Source organism: Centrocercus urophasianus, unplaced genomic scaffold (assembly GCF_019232065.1).
Source record: "Centrocercus urophasianus isolate 14NV4802_14NV808 unplaced genomic scaffold, USGS_Curo_1.0 seq_11, whole genome shotgun sequence".
Classification (NCBI taxonomy): Eukaryota; Metazoa; Chordata; class Aves; order Galliformes; family Phasianidae; genus Centrocercus; species Centrocercus urophasianus.
This window is the reverse complement of record NW_024884253.1, coordinates 44,904,032-44,920,179: the sequence shown is the minus strand read 5'-3', so window position 1 is coordinate 44,920,179 and position 16,148 is coordinate 44,904,032. Positions and strand designations below refer to the sequence as shown.

The 16,148-nt window shown below is 44.6% G+C and overlaps 1 protein-coding gene across 16 annotated transcripts in view; it reads left to right on the top strand.

Annotated features, from left to right (window-relative positions):
- GATA6 (GATA binding protein 6) overlaps positions 1-16,148 on the top strand; it is a 159,650-nt gene that overhangs the window by 2,399 nt on the left and 141,103 nt on the right. For 15 of the 16 annotated variants that reach the window (XR_006167138.1, XR_006167139.1, XR_006167141.1 and 12 more), the window contains exons 2-5: positions 608-774; positions 3,674-3,799; positions 5,254-5,341; positions 5,434-5,540. Coding sequence is in view for 1 of the 16 variants with exons in the window: in XM_042808850.1 (XP_042664784.1) it covers positions 608-774; positions 3,674-3,799; positions 5,254-5,341; positions 5,434-5,540; positions 13,474-13,641 (656 nt within the window). In the remaining 15 variants the exon portion in view is untranslated. Of the gene's footprint in view, positions 1-607; positions 775-3,673; positions 3,800-5,253; positions 5,342-5,433; positions 5,541-13,473; positions 15,063-16,148 lie in introns of those variants that run through there. The other variant, XM_042808850.1, reaches the window with a different exon arrangement.

Below are 16,148 nucleotides of genomic sequence, written 5' to 3'. Positions count from 1 at the left end.
TTTTTTTTTTTCTTTTTTTTTTTTTTTCCCCCCCCACAAAATAGATAAAGCACGGAGATTCGCAGAGGGAAGGTGTTCGCTTTTACAATCGCGTTTCCTTTGCTCCATGCCGTGCTCAGCGCTCTCCCAGCGCTCCGCAGCCTTCGGAACATTGTGGCACAACGCTGCCGATTTTTCCATTTCCCCCTCTTTCTCCCGCCGAGGACGAATTGAACCAAATAAGCTAAGCGTTCGTTCCCCTTTGTAGCTGGGAGACCGGGCTCCCTCAGGTCGAAGCCGTACCCGTTCGCTGGGCGCTTTTCACCGGAAAGCTGCACGGCTCCGTGCCCTGCGGGGACACCGAGCAAAGCCGCCCCGGGCCCGCAGGTGGGCTCGGATCTGGGGGCGAAGAGCAGGAGCCTTCGGCTTGCATTACGGCAGGGCATTGCCGCAAGGCATTTCGGCAGGGCGTTTTGGCAGCAGCAGCTGCGCTAGGAGCCTGGTGGGATTAAAGGAAAACAACAACAAATTAGGTGGTGTGGGGGGGAATTTTAAAAAATTTAATCTCGGGGCCTGCGGGGGAATGGCTCAGCCGTGCCTCATCGCAGTGCCCTGCTCCTGTCCGCAGAGCTGCTGGAAGACCTCTCTGAAAGCCGCGAGTGTGTCAACTGCGGCTCCATCCAGACCCCGCTTTGGAGGAGGGATGGCACCGGGAATTACCTGTGCAACGCCTGCGGGCTCTACACCAAAATGAACGGCCTCAGCCGGCCCCTCATCAAGCCCCAGAAGAGAGTGGTGAGTGTGGACTGCGGGCCGGGTGTTGGGTGCGAGAGACGTAGGGACGCCACTGAGGTGTCCCAGTTCAGAGGCCAGCGCGCTGGTAGCGCAGGCAAAGGACCTCTCTTTGGGACCCTCTGCCCATACACAGGTGTTTGGCGTTTATTTTGCATTAGTGGAGCTCATCGGTGTGAGGAGGTTTACTTCCAAAGTTTCCAGAAGGGTTGGGAGAAAAAAAAAAAAAAAAAAAAAAAAAAAAGTAATTGGGTTTGGAAAGTGTTTGTTGAGAGCGCTAGGAATTTCTGCAGACCTGCTTTGTTTGCCGAGAGCTCGATCCTTGGGAACGTAAGCAAGTTTTGTATATAATTCAAAGAAAAGCAATTGTTTAAACAACAATAATAGCCTTTGTTTTGTTTGACTCCTAAGAAATGAGTGGTAATTTTTCTAAAAATATCTTCCTAAAACCAGGGGGAGGGAAATAAATAGTACAAACCAGAGCCCCTGTTTATGAGTCCGGCTGGCACTGAATAGGTGAGGAGAGAATTTACCAAGTGGGAACTGCACATTATGTTTAGCAAATCTGGGTGGAGGTCAGCGGGGAAAAAGAATCCGTGCCTTGGTAATGGCTGTTAGGAGCGAGCCACAATAAATCACACCACTATAATCCGAGCTGATGGTTGGACCCTTGTGTACGGAGACGGCATAGCAAAGCAATCGACCCTTCAAGAGCCTTTCAATCAAACCAGCTGCTCCAGTCTGTCCCTATTTTCATAGTGTTTAAACTCACCCTTTATTTCACAATGGTCTGAATTTAATGCCTTTAATGGGGGAAGGCAAAAAGCGGACACTCAGGGAGCGGACAGTCCCCGTTCCCAAAGCGACCTCACCTCTGATTAAAGGGACAAAGCTAATGTAGCGCTGGGGCAGGAACTGTTTGCCGCTTGGTGCCTGTGTATTTGTAGCCGGCCGTGCACCAAATCACACTGCAGGAAGTTTTATCTCCTTAGTGGGAAGCTCAGCTACCCGCGGCACCGTGGCTGGGTGCAGATTTCGATGGGCTCGTACCTCTTCCCGACCCTTCTCACCGTTTCCGAGGGGGGAGAGGGCTGAGGAGACCAAATCAGAGTCAGGCAGCAGCCTGATTTCAGCCCGACACCTCGGCTAAATAACTCTGAAATAGCTCTGTGCAACACTCTGCACCAAGCACACTGGCCAGAGCTATAAATCAGAGGCGGCTGCATGCTCACGCCATTGGAAATATGTAGGTGAGAAGGGAAAATGTTTTGAAAATGCTAAACATGTTTAGATTTCCCTGAAGTTTCTGATAAAATTCCTGCGGCAGAAAAGCCATTTTAGCTTCAAAACGTGCCCCAAAACTCTCGTTTGTTTAGATAGAGGAATGAGCAAAGCTACGGAAATAAAATTAAGGAAGATTTACACCAGACTGCATGCGACAGACAGAAGGATTTAGCAGTGAAATGGCATTTTGCTTGCGAAGAGAGAAAATACAACATATGCGTTACAACCAACTTTTTTTATAACCTGTTCCGTGTGAAACTCGTACTGAATTGCGGAGCACAGCGGGCAGCGTATTTATATGCATTTGAAACTACAAATTCTGCTTTTGTGAGAATTGGATTTTTCAGATTAGAAAGTATATGTATATATTTCAGCCTGTCTTATATTTGGTTGTTTTTTTAAATTGTTATTATTGTGCAATTAATAATGAATTACTGCTCCAAAGTTGCACAAATCCTATTAAATCTGGAGCTCGCTCTGAGCGGCAGATTAGAATGACAAATTTCCCGTGAAAGAAACTGAAACAGCCCAAATTCAAGAAACTCGGTCATTACTCTGGAATATTCTCCATGCTGAAAGCATCGCTGTGTGTTTCCCAAGTGGCAGGCGGCTCTGTGGTATCAAAGGTGACCGAGCTGTGCCTAACAACCCAGCAGTAAATGATTCAAGAGGAAGGGCATAGTACCCTCAACTCAGTCATTTCAGTTATGGGCGCTTTATAGTCAAAATAAGATTAATGCAATTCTCTAAAGCTGACTTTTCCACGTAAACTCGTTTGGCTGCCAGACAGAGCCAGTCGCAGCTTTTTTAATATATTTTTTTTGACAATGTGATACTTTGAAAAATAATAGATTTACGATGTAGCTGGAATTCTTTGCTTGTGATGAACGTAAAAGAGATCACTTGTTACAGGAACTTTTATAACCCATTCACCTTCATTTCACATGTTTATGAGGACTGCCTTCACTTATGATATACAGCCTGCAGCCATAAAGCGCCAGGTTATGCGGTTATTTCTGATACCGGGTTGCCTCATCTTGGCTCCAAACTCCACGGAAGAGTGCCATAAATGGCTTATTTGCAGTGTGGACCTTGTTGTCCCATACCAGCTTTTCTGATGGCCGAGGGAAAGCTTCCTCCGTAAAACTTGTTCCTGAGACACGTTGTTTTTCACACGATAACATAGCACAGCATGATAAGGAAGCCTTTCCACAAAGTGATGCTTTTTGATGTGTTGCACTCTCTAAAAGCTGTCCTCGGCCCCTCTCCCTTGCCTAAGCCCAGGCTTGCTGCTTGCGTCCTGGGAGGCATCATGGCATTGCTGGGGACTGCAGGGAGGTGTTTGGTGCGGCAGTGTTGTGGTCTGTCCTGCTGGAGAAAAACCCGCTGGTCTCAGTGGAGGCCCAAGTCAGTGATTCCCAAGTGTGACTTGCAGGCCCTTCCAACCATCTTTCCAGCCTTGAAAATGAGGATAATCTTGCGTCACTTCTAGGATATCCTTTAGAAATGTTATAAAAAAGCCCCCCACCATCCCTGCTTTTTGAATGTCAACTGCAAAAACACCGACCATCTGCTCCTGCCCACCTGTTTACGTGTGTTTGCCTCCCCATGCCCACAGCCCTCGTCGCGGCGACTCGGCCTGTCCTGTGCCAACTGCCACACCACCACCACCACCCTCTGGCGCCGGAACGCCGAGGGCGAGCCCGTCTGCAACGCATGCGGCCTCTACATGAAGCTTCACGGGGTAAGAAAGTCCCTTTTGGCCTAGGTACCATGTTCCCTCTGGCCTGTGCACCGTGTCCCCTCACGCCTGGCTGCCCTGTCCCCCAGGCTCTGTTGAGTGCTGGCAGAAGGTTTGTCCCTGCGGCGGCTTTGGGCACAGCATGTGGGTGGCATCTGGCTTCCCAAAGCCAGGGCAAAGTTTCTGTTGACTCTAATAGTCTTGGACTATGGAGTTAGGAAAAAAAAGGATAGAGGTGTATAAAATTGACAAAATGACTGAAAATGGCACTGGAAATTGGCTGTCTCCTTTTAGCAAGTTATGGTGTTGACAGTGCAATGACAGGGATTTGTCATTGCAAATTTGTATAGATATGTATGAAGAAACTGCCTCGGGATAATTGGCAGAGGTCTTTTTGTCACCATGATTTCAGACAGGGAAAAAAACACTGGACATTTAATATGATAGCTTTTCATAGTCTGGACGGGCAAAATTTTAAATGTAATTACAACCATAGGTATGCCAGCAAAACTCTATATGCGATTTCAGCCTTGGTAGGCAATAATCCAGGAAGAAAACAACTTGAATGTGATGGAATATGGTTTGAGACTTGGAGACCATGATGACCCACTGGGTTATGTTAAAGCTGAGCACATGTGTTTGAAGAAAGTGGGCGTTAGGAGTGGTTGGTACGTGGTCCAGCCTTTGAAAAAAACGTAAATTTTATCACTGGTTTAAACATTGTAATGATAATAAGCACATGGCTGAACTGTATTTTTCCAAACTCATATTATCATGAAGTGAAAATACATCTTAAGCCAATGTTTTCTGTATAATCGCTATGATTATACAGAAAACACAAAGCTGACTTTTGAATCATTTTCTCTACAGACATAAATTTGGATACTCTAAACCTGTATCACATGCAGAACTGCTTATAAGAACAAATGCCACGCTGATTATGGTGTGAAGCTTCTGTCCTAAAAAGCTTACTGGTGTTGATCTGGTTCGCATAGCTGGTCTGCAAGGAGAGGAGAATTTTTCCCCTCATTTGCATTCTTGCTTTCCAGAACAAACTTCTGAAGATAATCCCCAACTGACTGGGAAAAGGAATTAGTGATCAGATACATCCAGTCCAGTTTAACGTCGTATGACCTATGGCCAAACAGTGCTTTTTTTTTCCCTTTAAACTGATGCTGTTAATCTGTGGACCGACTGAGGTGTTGGAAAAGCTGTTTAGCCTACATCAACAAAAACCTTTTCCCTCTTCTTTATTCTGATAAAACTCCCCTTGAAACAACTCATGGTTTTGCCCAAATAAAATACAATGTTTTTTGGAATTGCTACGTTGTGACTGGAAAAATGACTTGAACAGGCTTTTGGAACATCTCTCTTCACTCTTATAGTCTAGTTTTGATTTTTGGTCACTAGAGCACAAGCACAGCTCTAAGACTGGTGTGGAAATTTTTTCTTTTCAGGTTCCCCGACCGCTTGCTATGAAGAAAGAAGGAATTCAGACAAGGAAACGAAAACCTAAGAACATAAATAAGTCAAAGGCATGCTCTGGTAAATATGAAAAAATAAGATAGTTGAGATGCTAGAATTTTTTTCCTTGGCTGGAAAATTCTTGTTTTTAATGCCGGACCCTGATCTTTCAGGTAACAGTACTACTGCAGTTCCTATGACTCCAACATCCACGTCTTCTACTAACTCAGATGACTGTAGCAAAAATGCCTCCCCAAGCACACAGCCGGCAGCCTCGGGGGTGAGTACTGATGCAGCATCCATACTGCTAAGCAGGCTGATCACTGCGCGGTGTTATCACAACTTTTATCTTATCTAGCAGAACAATAATCTAAATAAACTTTCCACTTTTGTTAGCTGATACTAGAACAAGATTTTCGGAAGATATCACATATAGCTGTAAACAGATCGACAAGCTTAAGTACTTTACAAACCCCTTAATTAAGATCTATATAATTTTTATGATTAAGTTAAGCATGGCTTAGCCCAAGCCCTTTTGTATTGAAGTGTTTTGCTTATTTCCCTCTCAAAGGTTTTTCTCTGAAGCAAAACCAACAAACCGTACCCAATTGATCCTTTCAAGAAACATTTATGCACATGCCGTTTCTTTCTGAAATGCTCTCTGATAAGAGTTTGTCCTGCTATTTGAAGGGAAGCATAATGCCATTTGGTTTAAACTCAGCTTTATTCCTACACTCCGACTCAGACCGAGCTGAAAGCAGGCAGAGAATGCCAGCTGACTGCAGTGTGTGTGCATCAGCCCGCTGCTAGCGGAGGGCTCCTCCAGGGTTGGGTGCTCAGCCTCTGACAGCCATGAGCTCTAGTAGTTTTGAGTCACATGCTCATACCATCTCAGACTGCCTTTCTTCGCTCAGTTATCACATTTGATAACAAATACTACTGTTAAAATTGCACGCCTTAATACAGATTAATTCCTAACCTTTTGGCTACACGTACCCATATCCACACTCCTTTTGATCTTCATATCCTTCAATCTACCACATCATTTATTTCAAAAGCTTTCCTAATGTGACTTTCTCTCTTTTTTAATAAAAAGAAGACACTGTTTATAATAAGTATTTTTCAATATGTCCCAGCACTCCCACATCCCAGTTTCTATTAAATCTAGTCGTTCAATTGCTGACATTCAAAGTTTCATTGTACAGAGGGAAAGAAACAACAGAAAGCAATTTTAGCAGATGCAATTGTTTGTTGGCTGGCAGGGCCACCAAGTTTCAGAAGCACTGGGTTTTTGGTTCTGATGCTGTCAGGCAAGGATATTATTAACAGGGCTCCTCTTTGACAATGAGAAAACCCTGACAGTCCAATAAAATAAACAGATCCCTTGGGGAAAAAAAAAGAAAAAAAAAACCAAACAAACAAAAAGCAAGGGATAAACAGTAACCAAAAAGTGCACTGTGCTGGGTTTCGTGCTCTCTGCATTGAATACTATTTTTTAATTTCTCCCCTAATATTTCCAAAGGGAAAAAAAAATCAGCCAGATTTTCCCTTTGGATGCTTACTGATCTGAGGAATGTTGTGTGATTTATACAATGGGCAGAACTAACGGCAAAATGCACCCGGAGTCTCAGAGGTGTGGGCTGTAGGTGGTGCAGCTGTGCGCTCCTCTGGAAGGAGAGACCTTATGGAGAGACCCCCTTTTCCCCATGCTGCCAATTTCTTGGCTGGCTGTCGTCTGTTTTCTTTTTCTAGGACAGTGTGTCAGCACCCATATATTAGTGATATTTCTTTTATCATTTTAGTGATACAGTTTGTGATACGATTTTAGTAGGAGGAGTTGTGTGCGTGCAAGAGGAGAGAGAGCTGAGTGTTCCCAAGGCAAAAGATGAGCAGGGAGATGCTAGCAACTATGAGTGACTTGCAGAAATCCTGAGGCTGCTCTTATTTACATGAAGGCTTCCCCGGGGCCAGCACATCCCTGTTTTTTCTGCAGATCAGGCTAAGAGAGGACAGTCATAGCTTTTTCTCTACTATGATTCTCCTGGAATGTATGTACATGTGGCCTGCATGTACAAAGCACTTGCAAAATATCTCTTGTGTGCAAAAATTCTGTAAAAGGAAGCAATGGAGGTGGGCTGTATCTCAAGCATCAGCAATTCAGTGGGATGGAGAAGAATGTAAGCCAAAACGCCGTGAGCTGGGTGCTCTTAAGGCCCATTGAAGCTGTCAAGAGGGAAGGGAATGCAGCATTTTAGAACATGGAAGCCTTTAATCTGATCATGTGTGTGAAGCACAGATACTTTACTGGACTTCTATTTTCCTTTTTTTTTTCCCCCATGTTTGAGCTTACATATTGATAGCCTGAAGGTTCGTGTCTATTCTTAGCACAGGCAGTGGCTTTGCATGAGGAGAATAAGCTTCTTCAGGCCATGTCAGAAGGTAAAAGCCCTCGGATGGATGAATCCAGGCTCTCTAATCTTTGGTTGCCTTAACAAGAAGGGTGATGTTGCTGTAACCTGGGCACCTGTTCAGAGAGTGTACTTGTCCATTACCTGCACATTGCACAACTGACATGGCAACTTGTTGTTGCCTTACTCTGTTTTTTCTTCTCTGGCCCTTCTGCGAGAAAGGGAAAAATGCCAAATCAACATTAGACAGAAAAAATATGATGACGTTTTAGAAACTCTTGTCTGAAATTCACTGCCATGTTGTTGCTAAATGAAACAGAGAAAATGAATTCCTCTACTGGTACAAAAGTAATTTATTATGTCTCTTGTGGGAGGCTGCCAAAAGAGCTCCTAGTCATGTAAAAATATAATGGAAATGAAATTCAGCAGAATTCATTTGTGTCAGTAATACTCACTTTTTGCCCTACCTTTCTTTATCTGTTTTAAAGTAAAATAAAGAGGGGAGGGCAGAAAAAGAGGAGGGCAGCAATTACTCAACAAAATGTCTTTGAGACACTCTATTTCATGAAGGGAACTTTATGCGATGCCAATTTCAAGAGAAATTGTCAAGAACCTTAAATGTTGATTTTACGTTCTAGCTGAAGTTTAAACATTTAAAAGATATGATTAATGAATTGCTATGGGTGCAAAGTGGATTTCAAACATCTCAAAATGTAAAAGTGTTCGGATCGGAGATATTTCGTTGCCCCATTGTAAAGGAGCTATTTGCCAAATTCACATCTGGATCTAGGATTTAGGCCCATTTCTGTTTTCCTAAGCAGTGTAAGTACTGGGAGTCCTGTGTTACTAATATGGAAAAGGCCCAGCTGCATGATATATGAAGTTGCCTTACATCCCCATAAAAAGAAGGTTTCAGGCAGCCTGCATCTGCATCCATACCTGCTTTCCCTTTGTTGCTGGTGAAACAGCACAGAGAAAAGCTATGCAGAATAATTTGCTAAACGAGGGGCACCGTCTTTAGTGCACACCCATACATTTCCATGCAGGGGCTCCGACTGATGTGATTACCAGAAGGGCTTTATTCCCTTATTAGGACAAAAGGCAGGATGAAAACTGCTGTAAAATCTGCTTTTCATGGCAGGGCATGGAGGCTCTTTGAGCCAGAGCTGATGTCAGTAGAGGCTCAGCAGCACCAGAGCAGCTGCTCTTGCAGAGGACTATGCTATGCCCCTTACCTCCAATCGGGAGCTATCTGAGAAGGACTGTAACCGCATGCCACAGAGTAACTGTAGAATAACTCAGGACAGGCATCTTGCAGGTAAAACATGTGTTTACCTCCTTGGAGGCTGACCTGCAGAAAGTGCTTCGGGACTGGCTTTTTGGTTTTGTAGTATGGAAAGTGGGAGAGCTGAAGGAACCAACCTTTGCAGTTGGTAAGGAGGAAGAAAAATACAGCTCTGGCCGTTCCCCAGATGACAAGACAGCCTGAGCTGAATTCACTGATTAGCTTTCACATACTTGTTTTATTTTGTTTTCAGAAGAGGGTTCGTTGGAGAGAGATTGTTGGAGGTTTTGATTTTTGCGCTCTTCTAGGTAGCAGATTGATAGGACAGGGGAACCAATGTGAGTACAGTATCTCCCAGAGTGTGGATGAGCCTCTTAAAAATATTTCCCAGCCACCTGGACACTGGAAAGTTAAATGGCTGAGAGTCCTTCAGACTACGTGATGATGAGATTTCAGTTAATATAGAGTAGTTTGTTAGCTGCTGGGGTAGCTTTGATGAGAAAGACTCACCAGCACGGTCGTTAGGACTTTTACCTGGAAAATGAGAACACAGTGCCTCAGTCCTGGTATGAGTAAATATTTAAAGCAGGTGGAATAAGATCAGTAGGAGGCATGAGGAACGTGGCAACCTAAAACACCAAATAGTCTGGTAGTCAGGGCATTATGCAGGAGATATGAAATGTCAGTTTAAATCTTCCCTGTCAGGGAATTAATCCACATTCTCTTTCCTCTTTTGCATTAGTCTTTGCTCTTGCACAAAATAGGATTCTGCTTCCCTCTCCCCACTCAGTTTTATAAATTTAGCCGTTCACTTTTTTTTTTTTTTTTCTGCGTATACACGTGTTCAAGAGAAAGCATTTATTTTTGTATCACATAGAACAAAGCAATCCATCCTTTCTTTTGTTTCAGTGGGGAAAACCAAGGAATAAGGAGTATTTTTTGTTCTACTCAAGCATTATACATGGTTTTAGACGCATATATTTTGCTTTGTTTAGCTTTATTGCAAAAGCAATGAAACCAATTGCTCAAACAGCCCTCATCAGCAGTGGGGTCATCAGCTTTCCCATATCCATGCTGGAAGTTGCCTCCTTCAGGAAATTAATGAAGTATTAACCACAGATTTATGTTGCTATAATACAAAGGAGAGATTAGAAGATATGTAAACTTACACATCTGTAATATAAACAAAAGGATCAATTAGACTAGCAAGAAATTACAGCTTTGCGTAGCAAGGGGGTCACTAAATCAGGGAAAAGCTGTGGTTTTGCAGTACTGAAACCCCTGTTTGGAAAGGAGAGAGAGTATTTGGAGAAAGTGGGGATGGCAGTTACCGATGGGAAGCTGAGACTGGAAAATAAAGGGCTCACTGCCATTTGCCAAAATACATTATACATGAAATACGTTTTTGCAAGTGTGTTTCAGCTGACTACAGTTATTATTTAAGTGCAGCAAAGCTAAACTGTGCTAATAGGAGAGGAAGGGATCAGCCTATTGGCTGAGATACAGACCTAGTGTGATGTCCAAAATTCCTGGAGTGTTTTAAACTTTTGAAGCAGAAGGAGCAAAGGTCTATCTGATAGAACAGAGGTTCAGACCAAGGCTCTCAGCCACCCCTTCCAGATGTTAGCGCAACTTTTTGACCAGAGACTTTGCCTTTCAGCACCCTCCCCTCTCCCTGGTCTCCATGGCAGACAGACGGTGCAGGAAGGAGTGGGTAGAATAAACAATGAGTCTTCCAGCCAGGGATGTTTCCCTACTGCTGTGCTGAGCAGCTTGCTCCTGCTCCAGGCTAGCAGGACTGGGGAGGATGTGGGTGTCCAAATCCCTCTGTGGATCTGGCCAGGGTCTGGCTGTGAGCATGGAGGGCAGATCCTCTGCAGAGAGGTCACCTCTGATCCAGATGACTTGCCTGCAGGCTGCTCCATAACTGGCTCCTGCTGCTTTGTGTAGAAAGAAGGTGGGATCCTTCAACCACCTTTACAGATACAGATGTTTGTTCGGGAGGCAGGTTCTTCCCAATGGACTTCAATCATTTTTTCTTCAGGAAGTTGAGTTTCATTGATTATCTCTCTTAATATCAGATACCAGCAGTAAAAACAAATCCATTATTTCATTGATTGAGCCAGCTGTTGTGAACTGGAGTAGCCTCTTGACTTCAGCAGCAATGTTCAGCTCATTTATTCCAGCTAACAAATGTCCTCTAATCACCAATCAGCCTTCTGCTGCCTTTCCCCTGCTGAAGTAGGAGGTAGGCAGGCTTGGGTCACCTCGCTCAAAGATTCAGCCACCTCCTTTTCACGAGTTTGTTTTCCATGTCTCACTTTGGGAGCTGCCTGAGCTGTCTGGATTTGTCATGACATTACTGGGGTGGGGTTTCCAGGCCCAGCTGTCCTGCCCAGGTCCTGCCCACGCTGGCTCAATGGGGCCAGGATCCGGCCGTGGTTGGGTAGGAATGGGCGGCCTTCAAACAGGACGTGCCTCTGCGTCCTCCCTTCTGGGGTGCCAGAGGGAGGGGGAGCTGATAACCCGGTATGGAAAGGGCAGAGTGCTGTGCCCCACCTCTGTGGGACTGAATCAGGAAAAGGGCAAACTACATTTTCCGAGCCCGGAAAAAATAGGCGGCGATAAGATATTTGCCTACCGGAACAACAGCGGCAAATATGGGCAAACAGGAACCTTTCAAAGCGGCTCCTGGCGTTTTTGGCTAAAGCTGAACACATTTAAACCCTTCTTCCAGTGTGGGGGCACTCAATCCGTTAAAAAAAATAGGTATGTGGTGCCAACAGAAGTCCACACGATGAATGTGAATTTAAAAAACCTGGGTTGATGCAAGACCCACAAATGGACCTGAAGGTTCTTGTGAAAATTGTCTCATTTAATTACTTATGCACAGATAAAGAGGATACAGAGATTAGTTGTTACTGAACAGTAACTGTGTATCTGATAGAGGGATAATATAAAAATACTTTTTCTCAAATTGGAGTCATTCTGTTTTCTGCAGCAGCGGTTGTTTCTTCACTCTCTGTATTTTGGCCTAACAGCTGACGAAATTGGGGACAAGAATAGCAGCCATCAGACATTTTAATAAGAGAAAAATGAAAATATTGGCCTTTGGTTTGTTTCGGACAGAACTGACCACTGGCAATGCTGGCAATGAGTACCTCTGTCAGGTGAAGCTTCAGCTGGGTTAGCAACAAAAGCACTGCGAATTGCAGCTCAGAAACTGCCTTTGAAAAAGCAAAACCCCACTTTTCCTATGTACAAACTGCTAGGTTGGCATAGCTCCAGTAGAGCCAAGAGCTCTACTCTTGTAAAATGATTAAATATGTATACTTTTCACTTAAACAGCAGGCAGGAAGCTTCTGCAATCACAGTTTAGGATAGTCTTTTTTTTTTTTTTGTCCTCTTTTTAAGGAATCCTGTCCGAAGACTATCCATTAACAAGTAAATTAAGGTTTCAAAGTTGACATATCCAAGAGTTAACTTTGCATGAAGTCAGCTCTTAAACATTTCCTTTATCAGGTGAAAATGTTGCCCCTTCTCTGTCTGGCACAGCAAATTTTTCTCTAGTGGATCTGCTCAGCCTTATGGAAAAAATGATTGTTTCTTTGTCTTTGCAACTCCCTGTCTCTCCATTAAAACAAATGACCTGATTACAGCGCTGGTCAGAGCTTCAGCTCTGTGCCTACCAGGGTTCCCTATGCTTTGTTTTGGGTGTGTAGGTGGTAGTAGTAGGTGGCATGGAGCAAACATGCTCCTGGGTCAGAGGCATAGTTGCTCTGCTTGAGATAAAAAAGGCATCTCCCATAGTGGTTAGTCTTGTGGGGATTAAGGGATCCTGGTGAGCATTTTGAAGGGAGAGGAGTGGTTTTAGATGTCTTACAGTCTGCGGGAGACAAAGAAATCTGACCTCCAGGAGGTGCTCAGCACCCATTGCTGGATGCATTGGGCTTCTCCCATGGAGGGAGCAAAACTAGAAGTGCCACCATACCTGGGTCACATGTTTGGTGCTGGCTTCTGTGTTCCTTCATTAGTGAGTGGTGAGACACATGCGCTGCATTCTTCATCATGCACACCTCCTCCCTTACTGTCTAATTTCCACATATTTTCTTGCATGTCATGCTCTTTCTTTTCCACCTTGCTGTGAAGACAACCACTGTACTGTTCTCCAAATACAGCTTTCAACCTAGTTAGGCCTTGCCAGCATAGGAAAATGAAGAGGCTGTTCCCAAAATATTGATTCAGCTATAGTGTTTGGGGGCTGGTGGTGAGAGGTTGCCTACTGGGGCTGTGAAGTCTCCTTGAGATCTTCAGCAGCTGCCTGGACACAGGCCTGGGCAGCCTGCTCAGGGTGGTCCTGCTTGAGCAGGGGTGGGGCCAGATGCCAGCCTCAGTTATTCTGTGGTCTTCTGTGGTTTCAAGAGCTGAGCACAAACTCTGGATTTTCACAAATGCTTAGGAAAGCAGTGCGAAGCTTACCCTCTCAGTGAAATCTCCCTTTCCTTTCCATCCTTCTCCAGGCAAGCTCATCAGTGATGTCCGGCCCGGGAGAGAGCACCAGTCCCGAAAGCAGCAACCTTAAGTATTCAGGTCAAGATGGGCTGTACACAGGAGTCAGCCTGACCTCCACGGCTGAGGTGACGGCGTCTGTCAGACAGGATCATTGGTGTGCCCTGGCTCTGGCATGACCCGCTGCCAGCCAAGCTGGATCCCGGCACAGAGCAGCAGCCCCCAGATGTCGTGCGGGGTTTCTTCTGTGGAGCGGTGGCAGCGAGAGTGCTGGCTAGGGACGCTCCTCTGAAATTGTTTCCGTGCCTTGGTGGCAGAGGTGGCTTTCAGTTCCCCTAAGAGGCTCTGCCGAAGCATCCTCATCCTCATCTATGCAAGAAAACTGTAGGGAAAGCAAGTGCCCACTGGGGAATAGCTAATGCAGCCATACACACTCAAAAAAAAAAAAAAAAAAAAAAAAAAAAAATAAAAAAAAAAAAAAAAAAAAAAAAAAAAAAAAAAAAAAAAAAAAAAAAAAAAAAAGAGAAACCTAGACCTATTGATAGATTCCAGAAACACACCTTCACTCATCCAGCAGTGCTGCCTTTCTAATTGTATATTTGTTTCCACTCTCTCATCACCTTCTCCTCCCAAGAATTTGACAGACGCCGTCAGCATTGGGGAGGCTTGAATTATTAGAGATAAGCAGATACTCTCTGAAGTGTTGGTAGCGTGTACTGCTGGAGTCAGCGTGGGCGCCCAGAGCCGGACATTTGACCTCCTCACCCATCCTGTGCCTGCCTTGCTCTGCTCCCTTGTGCCAGAGCCCAGCGATGCCCGGGGGAGAAAATCACAGCCTTTGGTACAAACCTCACGGGGTCGAGCTGGTGAAGGACATTTTGTTCTTGTTTAAGATATTTACTCACCTTGCAAGACTGCGCTATAACTTTTGAAGTACACTGTGACTGAGGTTTATGAAAGTTCATATTTTGTGACTGAACTGTATAGAGTCAGTCAAAATTTGTAAACAGGGTAGCAATCAGATATTTTTTCTTCCATATATACAATAATTTTTTTTAAAAGAAGTGCAATTTGCGTTGCAGCAATCAGTGTTAAATCATTTGCATAAGATTTAACAACGGTTTTTATACGAATGAATGAATGTAAACATTTTAACTTAATGGTACGTAAATAATTTAAAAGAAAAACTTAACTAGGCATCCTTAGGCTTTTTAGTGCAACAAAACCCATCCACTTTCTGTATTTCCAGTTGCTAAAGCAGGAGTTTCAAAGAACAAGCCTTCTCTCAGGAAAATTGCCCTAGCTGTTTGCTCCTAAGTTTTGTACAAAAAAGCAAATGCATCCCCAGTTGGTTATTTTTTTGCCATTTGAAGAAGCCTGTACTGGAAAGAAACAAACTGCAATGAAACTTTACTACCTAACCGATACATATGTAAATACTCCATAAGATATTTAGGCATCTTTGAAGTTTAGGATGCGATCTGTATAGTGTGACTGACACATCGTTAGGTTGGTTTCCATTGTTTTTTAAATGGGATGGCATTTGGAAAGTTGTTTCATCAGAGCTCTACAAATAAAAGGGTATCATTTTTTTTCTGTACACCGCGCCTTCTCCTTTGTTTCAGCCACAGCAGTTTATCTGTATTGAAAGCTATGGATGCAGGCAGCATGTCAGATGGCTTCAATGATGTTCTTCAGTCAAAATGCTCGCTCTGCCTAGCTGAGTCTGTGCCATGAGTGGCATTTTTAGAACTTCCCTCTGTATGCATGCCTCCTGGAGGTATGTACAACTGGGGTCCTGCACCTCCCAACATGAGTGTCTCTTGTGCACACATGTTGTATTTCTGCTTAAATGCCTTGGGAGGACCATAACGGTTTTTCTTGGCCTTCACACAGTAGCTAAAGTGTGGGAGGTAGGTCTATTGTGTATGTAAAAATCAGCAAATGGGGCAGCAGAGCCCTTGCCTTTCTGCTGGCATCCTCTGGTGGTGAAGTCTGAAGGGCAACCACAGCTGAAGGCTCTGAAAAAGAGAAGGTGTTAGTTTATAGCTGCTGAGGGGAATAGAAAGCCTCTGGTTGGCTTTGAGGACCAGTCCTCTGCATTGCTTCGCCGCTGGGAGCAAGACTTTATACTTTGTGTGTTTTCCAGCTACGCTGGCTGTGCTGCTGAACAGGGATGCCGACAGCCCTGTGAGTGGCTGCAATGCATCTCTTCACCTTCCTCAGAATAAGATCCATTTGGGGTGAAGTGGGACAGCTCTTCTGCTTGCAGTGAAGCTATGCTGCTGTGCACCAGCTGAGAACCTGCCTGCTTGCTTGCTTTTCAGCCTGTAAAACCCAGAGGGCTGAGGCTGCCTGTGTAATCCCAGGGCTGATGGGAGGACCAACAGATGGACACAGTGGCACAGGCCTCAGAGAGCAGCTTGTAGCAAACAGCCTCTCCTGGGGTTTGGTCTGTATCAGACCTGCTTAGCAGACCCAAGGAGACTATCATGGTGCTGGACCACTTCAGTTCATTGCACCCTGCGTGTTAATGTGGTGGTGCAGTCCAGCCCTGCTGACCTAGGGGCCACATGGGCTAAGATTTCCTAATTTAATAGCTGTTTAGCTCCATCCAACTGGAAAGTGGGCCATGCAAGGGAACATTGGGTTTAAAAAGCAGAAGGTGTGCAAAAGAGGATGAATC